The sequence below is a fragment of the Cervus canadensis genome, chromosome 6 (genome assembly GCF_019320065.1).
Source record: "Cervus canadensis isolate Bull #8, Minnesota chromosome 6, ASM1932006v1, whole genome shotgun sequence".
Taxonomy (NCBI): domain Eukaryota; kingdom Metazoa; phylum Chordata; class Mammalia; order Artiodactyla; family Cervidae; genus Cervus; species Cervus canadensis.
Genome location: NC_057391.1, coordinates 96,163,903 through 96,181,371, shown reverse-complemented (window position 1 = coordinate 96,181,371; position 17,469 = coordinate 96,163,903). Strand labels below are relative to the sequence as shown.

Sequence of the window (17,469 nt, the reverse complement as noted above, 5' to 3'; positions counted from 1 at the left end):
ATGACAAACTGTGGAAACCATATGTGCACAAACATCAGTATTAGGTTTAAATAAGTAACTACTTAAAGGTAGAAAATATTCACTGTTAGTTTGCAGGAAAGCTGTGTTCCTTTACACCTTTTTAATAAATAGTTTTGTGTTAGGTTATAATCAAGTACAGAAGTCCAGAAGTATCTGGCAAAATACAGAAGTCTTAGAAGGGCGGTGCTTTTTGCTCTCTTGTGCTTTGTAAAATACATTGCAAAGCAACTAGCTTTTAGAACTCTTTCATTCTGTGGAATCTGCTGTTTGGAATTTAAAGTTAAATGGGCAAGGTAAAAATTTGTGTTTGTGAAGATTTTCCTTTGGTCTTTTGTCAAATTGAGGTAAACTTGACAGATGAGCACCCCTGGGCTGTGTGCTTTCTCAGCCATGTCTCTTCGGCGTCTGTAATCCACGCCTTCGGCTGTTCTAGGGGAGCCTGTTTCTCACACACAAGTGGTATCTCAGGGAGTAACCGTTAGTTTCTGATCAAACTATTAGCAGTTTATATCAGTGTCTTCTTAGAGCCGATTATGAACTCTGTTGTGACTTATTATTATTCAGCTCCTTATTTATTTTTCACTGTAGCTTTTTTGTCTCTTATTTCATTATTCCTCATGGGATAAAAAGGGCAAGTTGAAAGGGAAATGGGCATTGTTTCATTTCAGGCATTTTGATTAGCTGTGTTCTCCTGCTTTTGCTTTTGCTTTTGAGTTACATGGTGCAATAAGAAGGTTCAGTTCAGTTCAGTTCAGTCACTCAGTCGTGTCCGACCCTCTGTGACCCCGTGAACCGCAGCATGCCAGGCCTCCCTGTCCATCACCAACTCCCGGAGCCTACCCAAACTCATGTCCATCGAGTCTGTGATGCCATCCAGCCATCTCATCCTCTGTCATCTCCTTCTCCTCCTGCCCCCAATCCCTCCCAGCATCAGGGTCTTTTCCAGTGAGTCAGCTCTACGCATGAGGTGTCCAAAGTATTGGGGCTTCAGCTTCAGCATCAGTCCTTCCAATGAACACCCAGGACTGATTTCCTTTAGGATGGACTGGTTGGATCTCCTTGCAGTCCAAGGGACTACTCCAACACCACAGTTCAAAAGCATCAATTCTTAAGAAGGTTACCTGCTACTTAATACACACTTTTGGAAGGACTCTCCATAGTCAGTTCTGAAAAATAGGGAATCTGCTTAAAAAAAAGTGAGTGGCCGTTACTACAAAGCAGCTGGGGTTTCTGTTTGCCTTGTTTCACTCTCTCTGCTCGTTGTATTTCAGTTACTGTAGTGGTTGGTGATTTGGTACTCGACAGCAAGTTAGGAATTGTATGATGATGGCATAGGTTTCTGATATGCTGCATCTGGGAAAATTATTTAAATATATGCAGATTTCACATAATAGTTTTAAAAGCAATATTCTATGCTAATTCATTTGATTGCATTTTAGGGTAGTCATTAACTTATAAAACTGTATTTATATGAATTTAGTAATATTTTCTACATGAAACTATATACTAAGAATTCTGCCAAAATAATATATTAAAATTAGTGCCTTATGGTTAATCCAAAGTGGTTAGAAGGATTTATTTCCTTTAGTTTATGAATATAAGTCAAAGACAGAAAAAATATATTTCGTTTTTAGATTATATAAATGGTGGAGAGCTTTTTACTCATCTTTCTCAGAGAGAGCGTTTCACAGAGCACGAGGTGCAGATCTATGTCGGAGAGATCGTGCTTGCCCTCGAACACCTGCACAAGGTAAGACCCTTCACTTTCGGGGTTTGTCTTTTGAGAAATCTGTTCCCTGAGGTGATGATGGAATGAAGAGAGCGAGTGTGTTGACAGGTCACTGTGTTAGTGGGGATGGTGGAGGCACACTTTACAGACAGCAAGCAAATATTCAGCTTCATCCTTCCCTCTTTAAAAGTCCTTCTTTCCTTTTGTAGTTCCCAGGATGCAGATTAAGAAAGTAGAACCTGAGCACTTTTTTTTTGGTTTTGTTCATGAAAAATCCTAATGCTTATTACACAGGATCATTAGAATTAAAAAAAAAAATTATTCTTAAAGTAACCTTTAAGATGAAACCACAAGTCATAATATGTACTTCCTTAATTGTGACTTACTCCACTGCAGACTCTGCCTGTATTTCTTCAGGGTATGTTTCCCTGTTAGCTTGAGATAATTGAAAGAAGCACTTCCCTACAGACCCAGCCATCCCACTGCCGACTCTGGCTCTCTTTTCCATTTGTTTTGCCCCAGGTCCTCTCTTGCTCCCCCTGCCCCATCCGCTCCCACCGATCCGCTCCGTGAGCTCAGTTACTAAACACTTTAAGTGGTATTCATGTATGTATGTGATGCTGTTTGAATTCTGTAAAATCAGCTTCAACTTTTAAAAACCATTATTTCAGATACTGCTAATCTTGATCTGAGATATTTTGACTAAAAACTTTTTTTTACTAAGGACACATTATTGTAGAAGCAAACAGTCATTATGTGGATTAGGTTTGTGTGTTGCCTAAGAAATAGAAAATACTAGAGTATTTTTTTTATCATAACTGTGTGAGACCACAAGGAGCATGACCTGAATCACTACATTTGGGTGATATGAGTACATCATAAAGTCACTGTTTTTCTTTGTTAAATGTTCATGTTCTAAACTAGATTACACATAGAGATGAAAGAGCTGATTATGCAGCACAAAAAAGGGTGGAGAGAAATGAGGGGAAAAGATGAAATTTTTAAGGGGCAGGGAGATTGGAATTGCAGATGGAAGCCATGGATGGGAAAGGCTGTGAGGAAAGATGAGAAGATGCAGGAAGGACAGGATGAAGAAATGGGTGGATCTAGGCCAGACAGAAACATACCCAGGCAGGGAGGGGGAGACAGGGTTCGGAACAGGAGGCCTAAGGGGGGTGAAGGAAAGTGTTATGAAGGGAGAGAAGTGAAAGTGGCTCTGGGGCACCGGGCTGCAGGGCCATAAACAAGGGGAGCCTCAGGTGGGAGCTTAAGTGCTTAACTGAAGTGTGGGAAGAGGCATCTGTGTTCCTTCTGATAGAATCCATGGTGTGGAGGTGAGCTTTATGCCTTAGTTATTTTTGTGGGATATGTATACACACACACATGTTTTATATATATATATATATGCATATATTTATTTATATATATATATATATAAATGACATGCATCAGATTGGGCCTAGGAATAGGCTGAAAAGCTTTGTTTTATGCTTAGAGGAATCCGATGTAATTTTTATAACATAAAAATGATGGTGGAAATCACCATAAATCTAAGTATAAACACAAAATGCAAAGCTCCAACAGATAAGCTAGTAAATTCAGTTTTTAATTTGTATGAAAACTGTTAACTCTGTTTATTAAAGGGAAAATCGATGAACTTTCATTATTATTAAAACAGGGTAATCAGAACAGAGAGGTGGAGAATATGATGATACCAGATATAAATGTAATTGATATGGAAAGTATACACAGATTAGATTTTCATTCAGTTTCTCTTAATCTTACCTTGTAAAAAGAGAAATACAAAGAAATATAGCACAAAGCCAGGAATGTTAATCTTGCTATGTCTACTAACACTGAATTTCTCAGGAGAGACAAAAACGGGGCGTTTACTTGGAACTGATGTGGTAAAGCAGGTGGTAAATGACTTATTCCTAAAGTCTTTTCCAAAGATTGTTTGAAAAAAAAAGTCGTACTGGTTGTTAGGTGCTTGTAGGCTTCCAGTCAGACATCTCTTCAGCAGATAGTGCATTCACAATAAATAGTCATGTTTTACAATATGGGGGGAAAAGGGTTCTTGAAAGAAAATGCCTAGTGTTTTTCCTTGTATAATCTTTTATTTTAATTTTAAGAAAGTGTCAAGAATCTTCTTTTTCATATACTTAGTGTTGATGAAAGCACACAGTCTTAAGTTTGCTCATGCTCGGTATAAAAAGTTTAAAAACATTTAATCCAGGTTGACATATCATGAAACGTGGAATTCATATTTGTCAGGTCCTGCTTGTATAACTTGAGTAGATTTATTTATGTCATATAGCTAACACGTTTCACTATAAAACTTACATACAAAACAAAATGGAGGGATAGGTAGAAAAGTACAGTGTAATTATAGGTGCTCTATGGGAAAAAGGGAAGGCCAGTGCAGGAACTGGTTAGCCAGGAAGGCCTTCTGAAGCTGTTGAGAAATGATGGATGTGAATTGGCTAAGAAAGCCCCTGAAGATCCTCTGGAAGGAGGATGAAATCCATCACAAAAAGTAACCCAGGAAGGAGCAGTCGTCAAAGTAGACCCCAGAGAAGCTCGTCTGACGGAAATGTTCCCTCATTGCGGGGAACGTGGTTCCAGAGGCCCGAGGAGCCCAGCAGATAAGCCCTGAGACTGAGGACTCAGATCTGGTCTGCCTGTGACAAGAGTCGTCACAGCACCCTGAGCAGGGGAATGCCGGTTTTGGTTTTGTTTTCAAGATTCATTATAAAGACTTTCCTAATTTATTTTTTGAAAATTGTTATTTTAAAATGCATCTCTGTTTGTTTTTACAGTTGGGGATTATATACCGCGACATTAAGCTTGAGAATATTCTGCTTGATTCTAACGGCCACGTGATGCTGACAGATTTTGGTCTGAGTAAGGAGTTTGTGGCTGACGAAGTGAGTATTATATTTTAATTTGAAGTTAGTAAAGCAGAATGTAAACAGTGATGAAAATTAGCTATAGAAGGAGCATTTAATGGGATAGTACAAACAAATTATGGACTTTTGTACAAGGTTGCGCAGAGGAACATTTTGATATTGTCAGGCGAGTGTATGCTCCTCGGTTCTGTCTCGTCACACCGAGGATTTGGAGTGACGGACATTAAAGCCCCCTCGGCGGGTCACAGCTCTCAGGTCTTGGACAGACCGTGTTATAGCTCTCAGGTCTCGAACGGACCGTGTTATAGCTCTTGGACAAATCAGTGTTACAGCTCAATGTTACAGCTCTATTTTATTTAGAAGATAGCAGGCCAATCCATCTTGGAGGCGTGAGGGCACATCGATCCAAAGACGCGAAGAGAAGAGCGCCCCGAGGGAGAGAGAGGGAGAGCACGCTTGGCTCCTCCTTTTGTGTGTTTTCCTCCCCCTGGGCCTGCCCTGTGCAAATTGGGCTCAGCCAGGAGCGCTGTTCTACCTGAAGTCCTCACTCCTTCCTCTGTTCTGTTTTCACAGGCTTTTCCCTTCCTTTTAGCCGCCGCCATTTTGGACTCCTTTTCCCTATTCTGACTACCTAACAGTATGAATGACTGTAAGGTTTTTACTGAAATTACCATGGACGCTTCCTGTTAGAATTACGGTAACCCTGTCATGGGTGTATCAGAATTATAAAACCAAATTACACATTTAACTTTCTCTATAAAATATGACTGAAATTTTTAAATAGCCCTTTGGGCCCTTTAGGAGAATCATAGCTTAGATAACAGCCAATGAATAATTACAAAACGAGGACTTTCCTGGTGGTCCAGTTGTTAAGACTCCCTGCTTCCAATGCAGGGGATGCAGTTTGATCCCTGTTTTGGGAACTGAGACCCCCATGCCCGCAGTGTGGCCAGAACAAAAGAATTACAAAACAAAGCACACAGTTTTTATTGCACCTACAGAGTAGGGCGTGTCATTCTGGCCCTTTAAGCTCATTTGACAAAAACAGCAAGAATCTACTTACTAGACCTGACTTTTTAATAAACTTGCTGGGGTTTTTTGCTTATACAAATTAAAATGTAATAACTGATGTACAGATTTTAAATATGGAGGACTCTGCATTTTCAGTATTGATTAAAACTTGTTTAACCTAAACAGATTTATTTAATAACATTTAAAATTATACATTTTTAGTTGTAATTAAATACTATTTACGTAGCAGTTATAACTTAAAAGTATGTTTTATACTACTGGTTTTTCAAGAGAACTAAGTAAATTTGAATGCCAGTTCTTTTCTGTCCAAGAAATTTTGTTATAATATACACCACTATAGTAAAATTTTTGTAGTGAAGGACTTTGTTGTTGTGAAACACATTCTTGGATTCTAGATTAGGTGTATCCATTTCTGATCGTTTACTTTTTAGAATATTTCCAAAACAGTCTTAGGTGAATTAGATAAGTACGAAAAGTATGAAAACAAAGGATCCTAGTTGTTTTTTTAAATCATATCTATCTCGTTCAGTCATTTTTTTCTTGATCTCTGCTATGCTAGATATTGGATAATACAGTGACAGATTAAGGGAAATGGTCTCCACCTTCATGAGCCTGAGGACATAACAATATATTAGTTATCTTTTATAGGAAAATCATAGTTATAAAGCAGATGAACTTTTGAGGAATTTACTTCCAAGTTTGGTTTTTCAAACTTTTCTTCTTTGTTTAAAATTTTAGTAGCAACTTAAAAAATGTGACGGATGAAATATGTTCATGGTTGTTTCCTCACTAAACCCTGCTACAAGTAAAAATAAAGGAGTGAATAGGCATGCACGCAGAAGGGAGAGAGGATCTCTGCAACTGGAGAACCTGATGATCAGCGGTGCTTTCAGAGAAAGGTCCAACTCAAAAGGGGGAAATCTTGGAAAAAAAGAAAAACAAACCAAGAACCTGAATTAAGTTCTGTTAGGAGGCCAGAAGGGGGAGTTTTAAACAAAGACCAAGAGGAAGGAGGAGATGCTTCTGTTTTCTTAGCAAGCACTCAGCCAGTGAGAGACTCGTGACCCAGCCAGTGAAAAGCTGTGGACATTGGGTTCGCTGTAGCCCTCAAAACTGCCTATTCTCCCAATGAACACGGTCTGTTCTACACTCTCCCTGAGGATTTTCTTGTGGCTCACGATAGGTATGGATCCCAAATTGCAATTCTTTGTTGATTTCCAATAAACCCTGCTTTGTAGAAGAAGAAAAAAAGGTGGGAGGAGGCGGGAGGAAAACAGCAACCAGCTTCTGGGAAGTGGACAGCAGAAACACTAGTCGTCGTCAGTTTAGCACCCCTGAGGCAGCTGAGTCCTAAGCCCTCGACAAGCAGAAGCCCAAGAGCAGGCTGATCTGCACCTCTCACCCCAGAAAGGCTCAGGGATTAGTCCTCATCATAGGCGTGCAGGACACAAGAGGATCTATTGAAAGTCTGTGTAAGAAACAGATACCTCCCCTCCAAGGTCCCGTGTCTGCACTATTACACAAGGAAGCCTTGCCCTCCTGACCCCCGTGGAGAACTGTGAAGGCTAAACAGGCAGGCTGTGGACGCGGGACGAGGGCCACGGGGGAGGGCGAGGACACCGTCGACACCAGGAGGCGGCTGGAAGACGACGCTCACCGTGGGACTGCCGTGGCCTCCGCCGCCCCGCGCTGAGACCAGAGCGGGCAGCGCTCCTCTGAGAGCAGCGGTCTGCAGGTGCTGGGGCCCGGGTCCTGCCGTGGCGTGGTCCGGCCAGGCCTCCCGAGTGGCACTGAGGCTTGCCCGCAGCCTCGGCCACAGAGGCGTGTTCACGACGGCACCGCACTGTCTCCTTGTGTTCTGGTTTCGGTGCTTGTCTTGGTTTGCTGTGTCCTGTCATGTATTCAGAAACACCCTGAGAAGGGACCTGTTGACTCCAGTAGACCATCAGATGTCCTGGCATGTGAAGCTGGAGGACCCCCTCTCCCCCATAGAGAGATCTGGTGATCACCCTTTCCTCTCTCCGTGGAACCATTCGTATATTTACTCATTCACTCCATCAGTATTTGTTGAGAGCCTTCTGTCTGCTAGTCTTCAGGCTAGGTTCTGGTGATAAAACGATGAAAGAATCACTGAGTGAATCCTGTGTTTCTGGACATGTGCTTCTGTGTTTCTGGTCATTTGGCAGATGGCAGAAACAGACTTTGGCCCTTTTTGGTAGAAACCAAAGCAAAAGCAAATAAAAATCAAGCATGATCAGAGTTACTAGGCTTTAATATAAGTGAGTCAGAGCTGCTGAGTAACTAAATCAGCTGTGTCACTTTTTACAAGGGAGGCTGTGGTTTTTGCTGGACATGTCAACAGCTTCTCCTCAAGGAAATGAAGGGAATTCTTACCGGATGTCAGTGTTTGAACATTTGGTTGTTTAGGACCAAAAATGAAATAATGGGATTCAGTCTGCAGTGGAGAAGTAATTTATGGATTCTTGCTTATTCACCAAACACAGCCAGCTGCATTTTGTGCAGTTGTGTGTTATTGTCATGTTACTAACCCTTACAGTTGCATCTGTCTTTCCCCTCAGACGACCAGCTTACTCTTGGTCTTGCTGAAGAGGACGATACCACTCTGCTAGGCTTTAGATTTAATTCTCAGGGCTCAAGGAGGAACCTTCTTTTTCTGAGTCCCCTAAACCTCAGTCGAATGAGCCTACTAAAACTAGGCCTAACGTCCTGTGTTCTCCTGATTCCACCTGCGTCTGCTCAGCGGTTTCCCTGCCTGGACCTTCTACACCTCCACAACATTCCCATCCAGTGATTTCTCTTTGTTAGCTAGCCTTCCTTTTTGGTGTCATGTGTCAGCCTGACATGTCGAAGGATCACCTTTCTTGGAATGAGCTGCTTTTGTGCGTCCCTCTGCTCCCTCCCTGGTTTGCAGCGGCAGCTTCCCTTTGAAGGGTTTCCGCCTTGGCTGCCAGTTTACAGAGGGAGGTTGTGCATCTTTGTCTCTAGTGACCCTTCTCCTTTTCTACCTTCTTCTTCCACTCGGACGCGTCCTGTCACCATTTAAGCCTAGTCTCTCGTGTCTTACACTTTTTAAAAGGGAGAGGTGACTGGGTGGATGGACTGGGTGGCAAACAGCAAGCGGGCTCAGAAGCCCGTACCCCCTTTCGGCGCCTGCCTTGCGTTTTCCTTTCCAGGGTCTGTAAGAGGCCTGCCTGTCACTCACCCCTTAGGCGACTCCAGCTTGGCTCGCGCCCCCCACCGGCTGACTGAACCTGTCCGCGCCACGGCCAGCGCGACCTCCGTTTTGGGTATTGTCGAGTCCTCATCTCACTAGACTGCCTAGTGGTGTGGCGCTGGAGATGGCCTCAGCCTGGCCTCTGCGACTCCGTGCTCCCCGCCTTGCCTCCTCTCTCTCACGCTTCTGCAGGCTTTCTCTCTGATACCTGCAGGGCTCCTCACGTTCAGTCCTAGGTGTTCTGTCTTTATGCTGCGCTCGCTCCCTGTATGCTGGGGCTTCCTCAGAGCCCACGGCCAGCCTCGAGCTCCCTTCTGGGCCCCTCAGAGTCCACGGCCAGCCCCGACCCCTCTCCCGGGCCCCTCAGAGTCCACGGCCAGCCCCGACCCCTCTCCCGGGCCCCTCAGAGTCCACGGCCAGCCCCGACCCCTCTCCCGGGCCCCTAGAGTCCACGGCCAGCCCCGACCTCCTCTCCCCGGCCCCCTCAAGAAAGTCCACGGCCAGCCGACCCCTCTCCCGGGCCCCTCAGAGTCCACGGCCAGCCCCGACCCCTCTCCCGGGCCCCTCAGAGTCCACGGCCAGCCCCGACCCCTCTCCCGGGCCCCTCAGAGTCCACGGCCAGCCCCGACCCCTCTCCCGGGCCCCTCAGAGTCCACGGCCAGCCCTGAGCTCCCTTCTGGGCCCCTCAGAGTCCACGGCCAGCCCTGAGCTCTCTCCTGGGCTCCAGCCCTGGACCTGCCACCAGTGTGTCTCCGCTTGACTGTCTCCTGGATCGTGTAAGCTCAGCGTTTCTAAAACTGAATCACCATTCTCCCACCCAATCCCACTTCTCTTAGTTTATCACAGTCTCGTGTATTACAAAGTCTGCTTTCACTGGACCTGGGAAATGTATTTTTCTATTTAAGTTTCAAGAGTTTACTTTGTTTGTTTGACAAGTCTTTTTATTTTTTAATTTTATTTATTTTTGATTGGAAGATGATTGCTTTACAAAATTGTACTGGTTTTGCCATACATCAACACGAGGCTGCTGTGGGTATTCTCATGTCCCTCCCTCTGGAACCTCGCTCCCGCCTCCCACCCAGGAATGTACTCTTTAGACATGTTTGAAGTTTCTCCGTGGCGTGCTGCTTGCCTGTCTGTGTAGCTGTTTTCTGTTGGTTGCTGGCTGCACCGCGTGGCGTGGGGGATCTTAGCTCCCTGACCAGGGAGTGAGCCCGCGCCTCTGCAGTGGTCGCGCTGAGCCTCAAACGATGCACTGCCAGGGAATCCTTGTGTGTTTATTAATCTAATATTCAGCAAATATGTGGTGAGTGCCTGCCATGTGCCACGTATTGTGCTAGACTCCAGAAGGACAGTAGTGAGCATAACAAAGTCCCGCCCTCATGAGCCTAGATTTTGGAGGTGTTCATCACTATGTCATGTAGTTATTTCTAGATTGCAAGTGGCTAGCTAAATTGTATAGTGGATAAAATTGATTTGTTTTAGAAGCTGTAACAATATTTCATATGCTAACAGTTTACACGTTTGGTTCTTTTACTGACATGTTTTCTCAATAGAATTTGATAAATCCCTTGAAATTCTGAAAAGAAAAAAAAGATATTTCTAAATATCTGCATCATAATATATGCTTATCATAGGATTTTTTAAGGACGCAGTTCAGCACACATTTTCCGGTTCTTACAATGAGTCAGTTTGCTAGGGTGAATATATGGTTTTTAACATTGAAGATTTTAAAGGCATTTTTCTAAAAACGGCATCTGTTCTTACCTGTTTATAATAATGTCAAGGCAATACATTCATGTGTTACTAATTGCCCTATTCTTAAATATTTTATATGCATTCTATGTTTTCATAATTTAACATTGAGCATTTGAAAGATTCACAACAGATTATTAACATGAATCCTCAGGAAGATAAATAAAACTGGAAAAAAAATGATATTCAGACATTTAAAACAGAGGTAGCTAAGTTAATTATAACTCACTACCATGGTAGCTATTAAAAAGTTCTATAGATTTTTTTCTTTCCAGAAAATAGAAAAATGTAATCTTTGCCCAGTTCAGGCAATGTTATTCATTAATCAATTCTTTGAACAAGAAGAGGCGTCTTTGGTGTGGTGGAGCAAGCACGCACTGAGGTTGGAGGACCCTGCCTGGGCTCCGCTTGCTGGCTTGGTCATGTCGGTCGGTCGGTAGCCCCTCTCAGTCTTCGTTTCATCGGCTATAAGATAGTATTTGTCATATGTAATTTATACGGTTTTCATCTGGACACAGTGAGGTGATGCTTGTGAAAGTACTTTTTAAAGTATAAATCACGATATAAATACCAGTTTCCACTTAAAGAGGCACGTACCTATTCAGATTTCAGATTACTGTGAGCAAAATCACAACATACAAATGAGGATCGTACATTATTCTCCCTTAATTTCCTTATTTGTAGGAAAGTTCTAGATGAACTCTTTCTCTGAAAAACACCTAGTCAATTATGTCACTCGCGGAATTCTGCTGTTACAGCGTGCAGATCTCAGGATGCCCGGGTGAGGCTCAGGGCTCACGAGGAGCCGCTCTGCGTGAGGGCTCAGACAGGTAGCTCCCCGGGCAGCTTCAGCGTCCCCTCCTGACGGGTCTGTAGCGGCGTCCAGTCGTGACTCCTCCCCGTTGCATGTGCCCCCGAGGAGCCTGCTCAGTCCCCGTCAGCGAGTCCTGGCCGTCATTTGCCAGCCTCTGTGACCCTTGGATAATTTTGGTTATTTTAAGGTAAATACTGAGATGGATGTGCTGGGAAAATAGGAGCCTGGAAACCAGAGTGTTCTTGTGGCCCCCGTGTTTGCTGTACTCAAACAATAGTACACAGTGTTCAGATATGAAAATGTAAGCTTTAGCTCTGTGAGGGTTTTTACAGGTTTGTAAAGCAAACCTTTGTAAAGGTTTTTTCCATCAGATGTCAGAGCAGGTCCCCTGCCCTCCAACGGAAGAAGGGGGAGGGAGACAGAGACGGCTTTTTCCTCAGGCGTCTGCCTCACACGTCCCTTAATAACTTTTCTTATGGTGGAAATTTATTGGCTCAGGTAAGATTTATTCACAATACTGTTTCTCATCTTAAGGCAGGCTCAGTGCACAGCTTGAGTAGACAGGTTTTATGTAAAATTACATCACAGCGCTAGTGGGGACAACTTTTGAGTTGAGATTCTTTTCAGAGAAACTTCTATTATATGTTCCATTTGTTCAAACTGTGTTGAAACATGCTTCCCTGGTGACACAAATGGTACGGTCTGCCTGCAGTGCAGGAGACCTGGGTCCGATTCCTACTCTTTATTTACTTGAGAACTGTTTAGTCAAATTATTATCCTGTATTCAGTTCAGTTCAGTCACTCAGTCATATCCAACTCTTTGCAACCCCATGAACCATATTTATTATTTCTGCATTAGTATAGGATATATTAATCTATATATATAACATATATATATATATATATACATATAAATAAATTATTTTCATCTATTTTCTGAGTGTCAGGGACTTTCAAACCCCTAAGGGGAATTTAGCAAAAGACACCCTGGAATATTAACATTGCATAAATGTGATTAATAAATATTTGTATTTTCCAAATTTCATTTAAAATTTTTTATACTGTACAATATTTCAAATTAATAAAAATGCAGAGGATGATACAGCAGAATCTGTGTACCCACTACTCACATATGCAGTTATGGACATTTATATATATATATATATATTTATTTTTCCCACTCACTCAGCAAGAGTGATTGAAGATCTTCTGAGATCCAGGCACTGTTCCATCTAGGTGTTGGAATCCAGCAAATTAACAAAACAGGCAAAAATTTCTCCCTTAGGGAGGCAGATGACAACAAGTAAACAGTGAAATGTGCGTGGATACGTTAAATCGTGGTAAGTTTCAGGAAGACAAGTACAGCAGGAGAAATAGGAAGTAGCAGGGTGCGAGGAGCGTGGACTTTTAAATCAGGTGATCGGGAGAGGCCTCGCTGAGAAGGTGGCAGGTGAGTCCAGAGGGGAAGGAAGTGAGAACATGAGAACATGAGCTATATCAATATCGAGGAAAGAGATCTCCAGGTAGGGGGATCAGCCAGTGGTGAGAGCCTGGGTGGGTATACGCCTGGGTTGTTTGTGAACAGAAGGAGGTGTGCGTGGGTGTGTCGAGTGAGGGAGGAAAGAGTCGTGGGAAAGGAGGACATGGGCATGGTCATCTGGAGGATGAGACTGTGCAGGTCCTTCTGGGCACGGGGGCCTGTTGTAAGGACTGTAGCTCCTCCCAGTGAAGCATGTGTCATGGGGAGCTTTGAGTGGAAGATGACATGGCCTGAGTTCTCTAAGAAAGGTGATTCTGTTTGCCAAACTCGATAGTCCTGTGGTGGGACAAGTCCCTAGAAACATGGAGATCAGTTAAGAAGCTGTTGCATTAACCCCAGCAAGAGATGGCTTTGATTTAGACCATAGGGTAGCAGAGTAGGTTGTATGATGTAATCAGATTTTAGAATCTGGTCTTATATTAGTGCTGAGATTTCCTGATGGCCTGGAAGTAGGGGGTGTGAGAACAGGAGGAATCCAAGGTAGTGCCAGGGTTGTTGGCCAGAATCGCTGGAAGGGTGCAGTTGCCATCAACTGGTACACCGATGAGGACTGACTTCCCTGGTAGCTCAGCTGGTAAAGAGTCCACCTGCAATGCAGGAGACCTGGGTTCAATCCCTGGATTGGGAAGATCCCCTAGAGAAGGGAAAGGCTATCCACTCCAGTATCCTGGCCTGGAGAATCCCATGGATTGTATAGTCCATGGGGTCACAAAGAGTTGGACATAACTGAGCGACTTTCACTTTTAATATACCGATGGGGAGGTGTTGGGTGGGTGGAGTGCAGTTGAACCAGCTGAGTTTGAGATGTCTGTTAGACCTACAGAGATGTTTAATAGGCAGAAGGGCATATGATGGAGAAGGAAATGGCATCCCACTCCAGTATTGCCTGGAGAATCCCATGGACAGAGGAGCCTGGTGGACTACAGTCCCTGGGGTCGCAAGAGTTAGACACGACTTAGCGACTAAACCATCACTACCACCAGGGCATATGAATCTGGAATTTGGGAGAGAAGTCTCATCTAGAGATATGAATTTGGGATTTGGCAATATATAAGTAGTAGTTAAAATCATAAAAAGAATGAGAATATGTATAGTTTCAGTATAGATAGAAAAGACAAAAACAATAAAGGTTTAAACTCTGAGCTGTTGTGACGTTGAGAGAGTAAGAAGAGCAAGAGCAGTGAGCAGAGAAGATGGAGAAGAAGGTTTGAGGAGTTTGGGGAGAAAACAGGTATGCGTGTTGTCTCAGAAGCTGAGTGAACACGTTGAGAGAGTCAGAAGAGCAAGAGCAACGAGCAAAGGAGATGGAGAAGGAGGTTCGAGGAGTTTGGGAAGAAAGCAGGCATGTGTGTGGTCTCAGAAGCTGAGTGAAAGAGTGTTCTAGGGATGAAAATGACCGGCCAGATCAAATCCTGTTGTTAGATCAAGTGAGACAGAACTCAAGATCGAACACTGGCTCAGTTTAAACCTAAGGGGAGAGAGGCTGGGAGTAGACATATTGTCAGCCACAAATACAGGAAAAAAAAGTTTTTTAAAAACTACGTTTAGCAGCACAGGTGCAGGCAAAGAGTGGATGGTGGATTGAATTTAATCTTGTTTAGTACCCTTGCTTTGTATAATGTACTATACCTATAAACAGTATATACCATTAGCTTGTGTTTCTAAGGTGTACGTAAAAGTCATATCGTATTGTGAATTGTTTTTATTTGACTTGTTTTTGAAATTTATACAAGTTGATAAATAAGACTCTGTTTCATATATTTTAGCTGCTGTGTATGAATTATCTAGTTATTTACCCACTCTGCCTCTGAGACTCATTTAGGTTTCTGTGTGTTCTCTAGCACAGTGTTGCAGTGATTTTCTAATGTTCCTGGTTTGTTGGAGTTCTTTAACTATTCATTTTTTTTTTCCATTTATTTTTATTAGTTGGAGGCTAATTACATTACAATATTGTAGTGGTTTTTGCCATACATTGACATGAATCAGCCATGGATTTACATGTGTTCCCCATCCTGATCCCCCCTCCCACCTCCCTCTCCACCCGATCCCTCTGGGTCTTCCCAGTGCACCAGCCCTGAGTACTTGTCTCATGCATCCAACTTGGGCTGGTGATCTGTTTCACCGTTGATAATATTACCTGTTTCACCCTTGATAATATACCTGTGTCAATGCTGTTATCTCAAAACATCCCACCCTCGTCTTCTCCCACAGAGTCCAAGAGTCTGTTCTGTACATCTGTGTCTCTTTTTCTGTTTTGCATATAGGGTTATTGTTACCATCTTTCTAAATTCCATATATATGCATTAGTATCCTGTATTGGTCTTTATCTTTCTGGCTTACTTCACTCTGTATAATGGGCTCCAGTTTCATCCATCTCATTAGAACTGATTCAAATGAATTCTTTTTAATGGCTGAGTAATATTCCATGGTGTGTATGTACCACAGCTTCCTTATCCATTCGTCTACTGATGGGCATCTAGGTTGCTTCCATGTCCTGGCTATTATAAACAGTGCTGTGATGAACACTGGGGTGCACGTGTCTCTTTCAGATCTGGTTTCCTCTGTGTGTATGCCCAGAAGTGGGATTGCTGGGTCATATGACAGTTCTATTTCCAGTTTTTTAAGAAATCTCCACACTGTTCTCCATAATGGCTGTACTAGTTTGCATTCCCACCAGCAGTGTAAGAGGGTTCCCTCTTCTCCACACCCTCTCCAGCATAAAAATATGGAATGCTTCACGAATTTGCATGTCATCCTTGTGCAGGGGCCATGCTAATCTTCTCTGTATTATTCCAATTTTAGTATATGTGCTGCCGAAGCAAGCACTTCTTTAACTATTCTAACTGCCCATCCTTGATAATTATGTATTTTGTGAATTTCTTTCAAATTTTTTACTTGTCGTCAACTGTGGTTAATGATGTTTTTGCCATTATCATATTTGACATTTTAATATAATCAAATTTACCCATCTCTTAAGATTTACATGCTTTGAATCTTTAAAAAAATATTAAATTGTAGCAAAATACACATAACATAAAAATTACCATCTTACAGAAAGAGAAATATAAATATCATATACTGACACATATATATGGAATCTAAAAAGGTGGCACTGATGAATTTATTTTCAGGGCAGCAGTGGAGAAACAGACTTAGAGAACAGACCTATGGACATGGGAGGACGGGAGATGAATGGAGAGAGTGACATGGAAATGTACAGCACCGTGTGAAACAGACAGAATGTGGACGGGATGTACCACTCCGGGAGCTCAGACAGGCTCTGTGACGGGCTGCAGGCGGGGTGGGAGGGAGGCGGGAGGGGGTCCGGGAGGGAGGGGCATGGGTGTGCCTGTGGCTGATTCTTGTTGGTGTCTGGCAGAACCCCACAGAGTTCTGTAAAGCAATTATCCTTCAATTAAAAAATTTAAAAAAGATTGCCATCTTAACCACTTTGAAGTGTACAGGTCAGTGTGTTAACTGTTCACATTTTATGCAACAGATCCCTAGAACTTTTTCAGCTTGCAAAACTGAGTTCTGTACCTGTTGAGCAACTCCCGTTTTCCCCTCCTCCTAGCTCCCGACAGCCACCGTTTGTCTTTCTCTTTCCATGAGTTTGACTGTTTTAGACGCCTGATAAAAGTGGGACCACAGGGTATTTATCTTTTGGGACTAACTTACTTCAGTTAGGGTAATGTCCTTAGTGTTCATCCATGTTGTGGCGTGTGACAGAATTTCCTTCCTTGTTAAGACTGAAGAACATGTCATTCTGTGTATGTACCATATGTTTATCCTTTCATCCTCTGATGGACACAAGTCGCTTCCACTTACTGGCTGTTGTGAATAACTGCAGTGTACATGGTGTACAGATATCTCACTGAGATCATGCTTTCAGTTCTTCTGCATATATGCCCAGAAGTGCAGTTGCTGGATCTTGCAACAATTCTATTTTCAGTTTTTTGAGGAACCTGCATACTGTTTTCCGTTGTAGCTGCACCATTTTGCATTCCTATCCGCAGAGCACAAGGGTTCTCACCTATACTTGTTATTTCTGCTTTCTGATCCTGGCCCTCCTCATGAATATGAAGAGATATCTCATTGTAGATTTAATTTGCATTTCTGTAATGATTAGTGATGTTGAGCATCTTTACATATGCTCTTAGCCATTTGTATATCATCATTGAATGAATGTCCATTGAAGTCCTTTGCCTACTTTTTAATCAGATTTATTTACTTTGAGTTGTTGAGTTATAGGAGTTCTTTATATATTCTGGATAGTAACACCCTGTCAGATACATGATTTGCAAACTTTTTCTCCTATTCTGTAGGTTGTCTTTTTTGCTTTGCTTGTTTCCTTTGATGCAAGGAGGTTTTCTGTTTTACAAAACCCGTTTGTCTGTTTTTGCCTTTGCTGCTTGTGCTTTTGGTGTCAGATCC

The 17,469-nt window shown here is 42.8% G+C and overlaps 1 protein-coding gene and 1 non-coding gene across 3 annotated transcripts in view; one reads left to right on the top strand and one right to left on the bottom strand.

Annotated features, from left to right (window-relative positions):
• The window catches only part of RPS6KA5 (ribosomal protein S6 kinase A5), a 184,948-nt gene that overhangs the window by 102,555 nt on the left and 64,924 nt on the right, over positions 1-17,469 (top strand). For both annotated transcript variants that reach the window (XM_043472779.1, XM_043472780.1), the window contains 2 exons: positions 1,656-1,771; positions 4,570-4,677. In XM_043472779.1, coding sequence (XP_043328714.1) covers positions 1,656-1,771; positions 4,570-4,677 — 224 coding nt within the window. The remainder of the gene's footprint in view (positions 1-1,655; positions 1,772-4,569; positions 4,678-17,469) is intronic.
• Positions 15,755-15,861, bottom strand: LOC122444360. Its single transcript, XR_006270204.1, has one exon. It is a non-coding gene; the product is annotated as a U6 spliceosomal RNA (small nuclear RNA).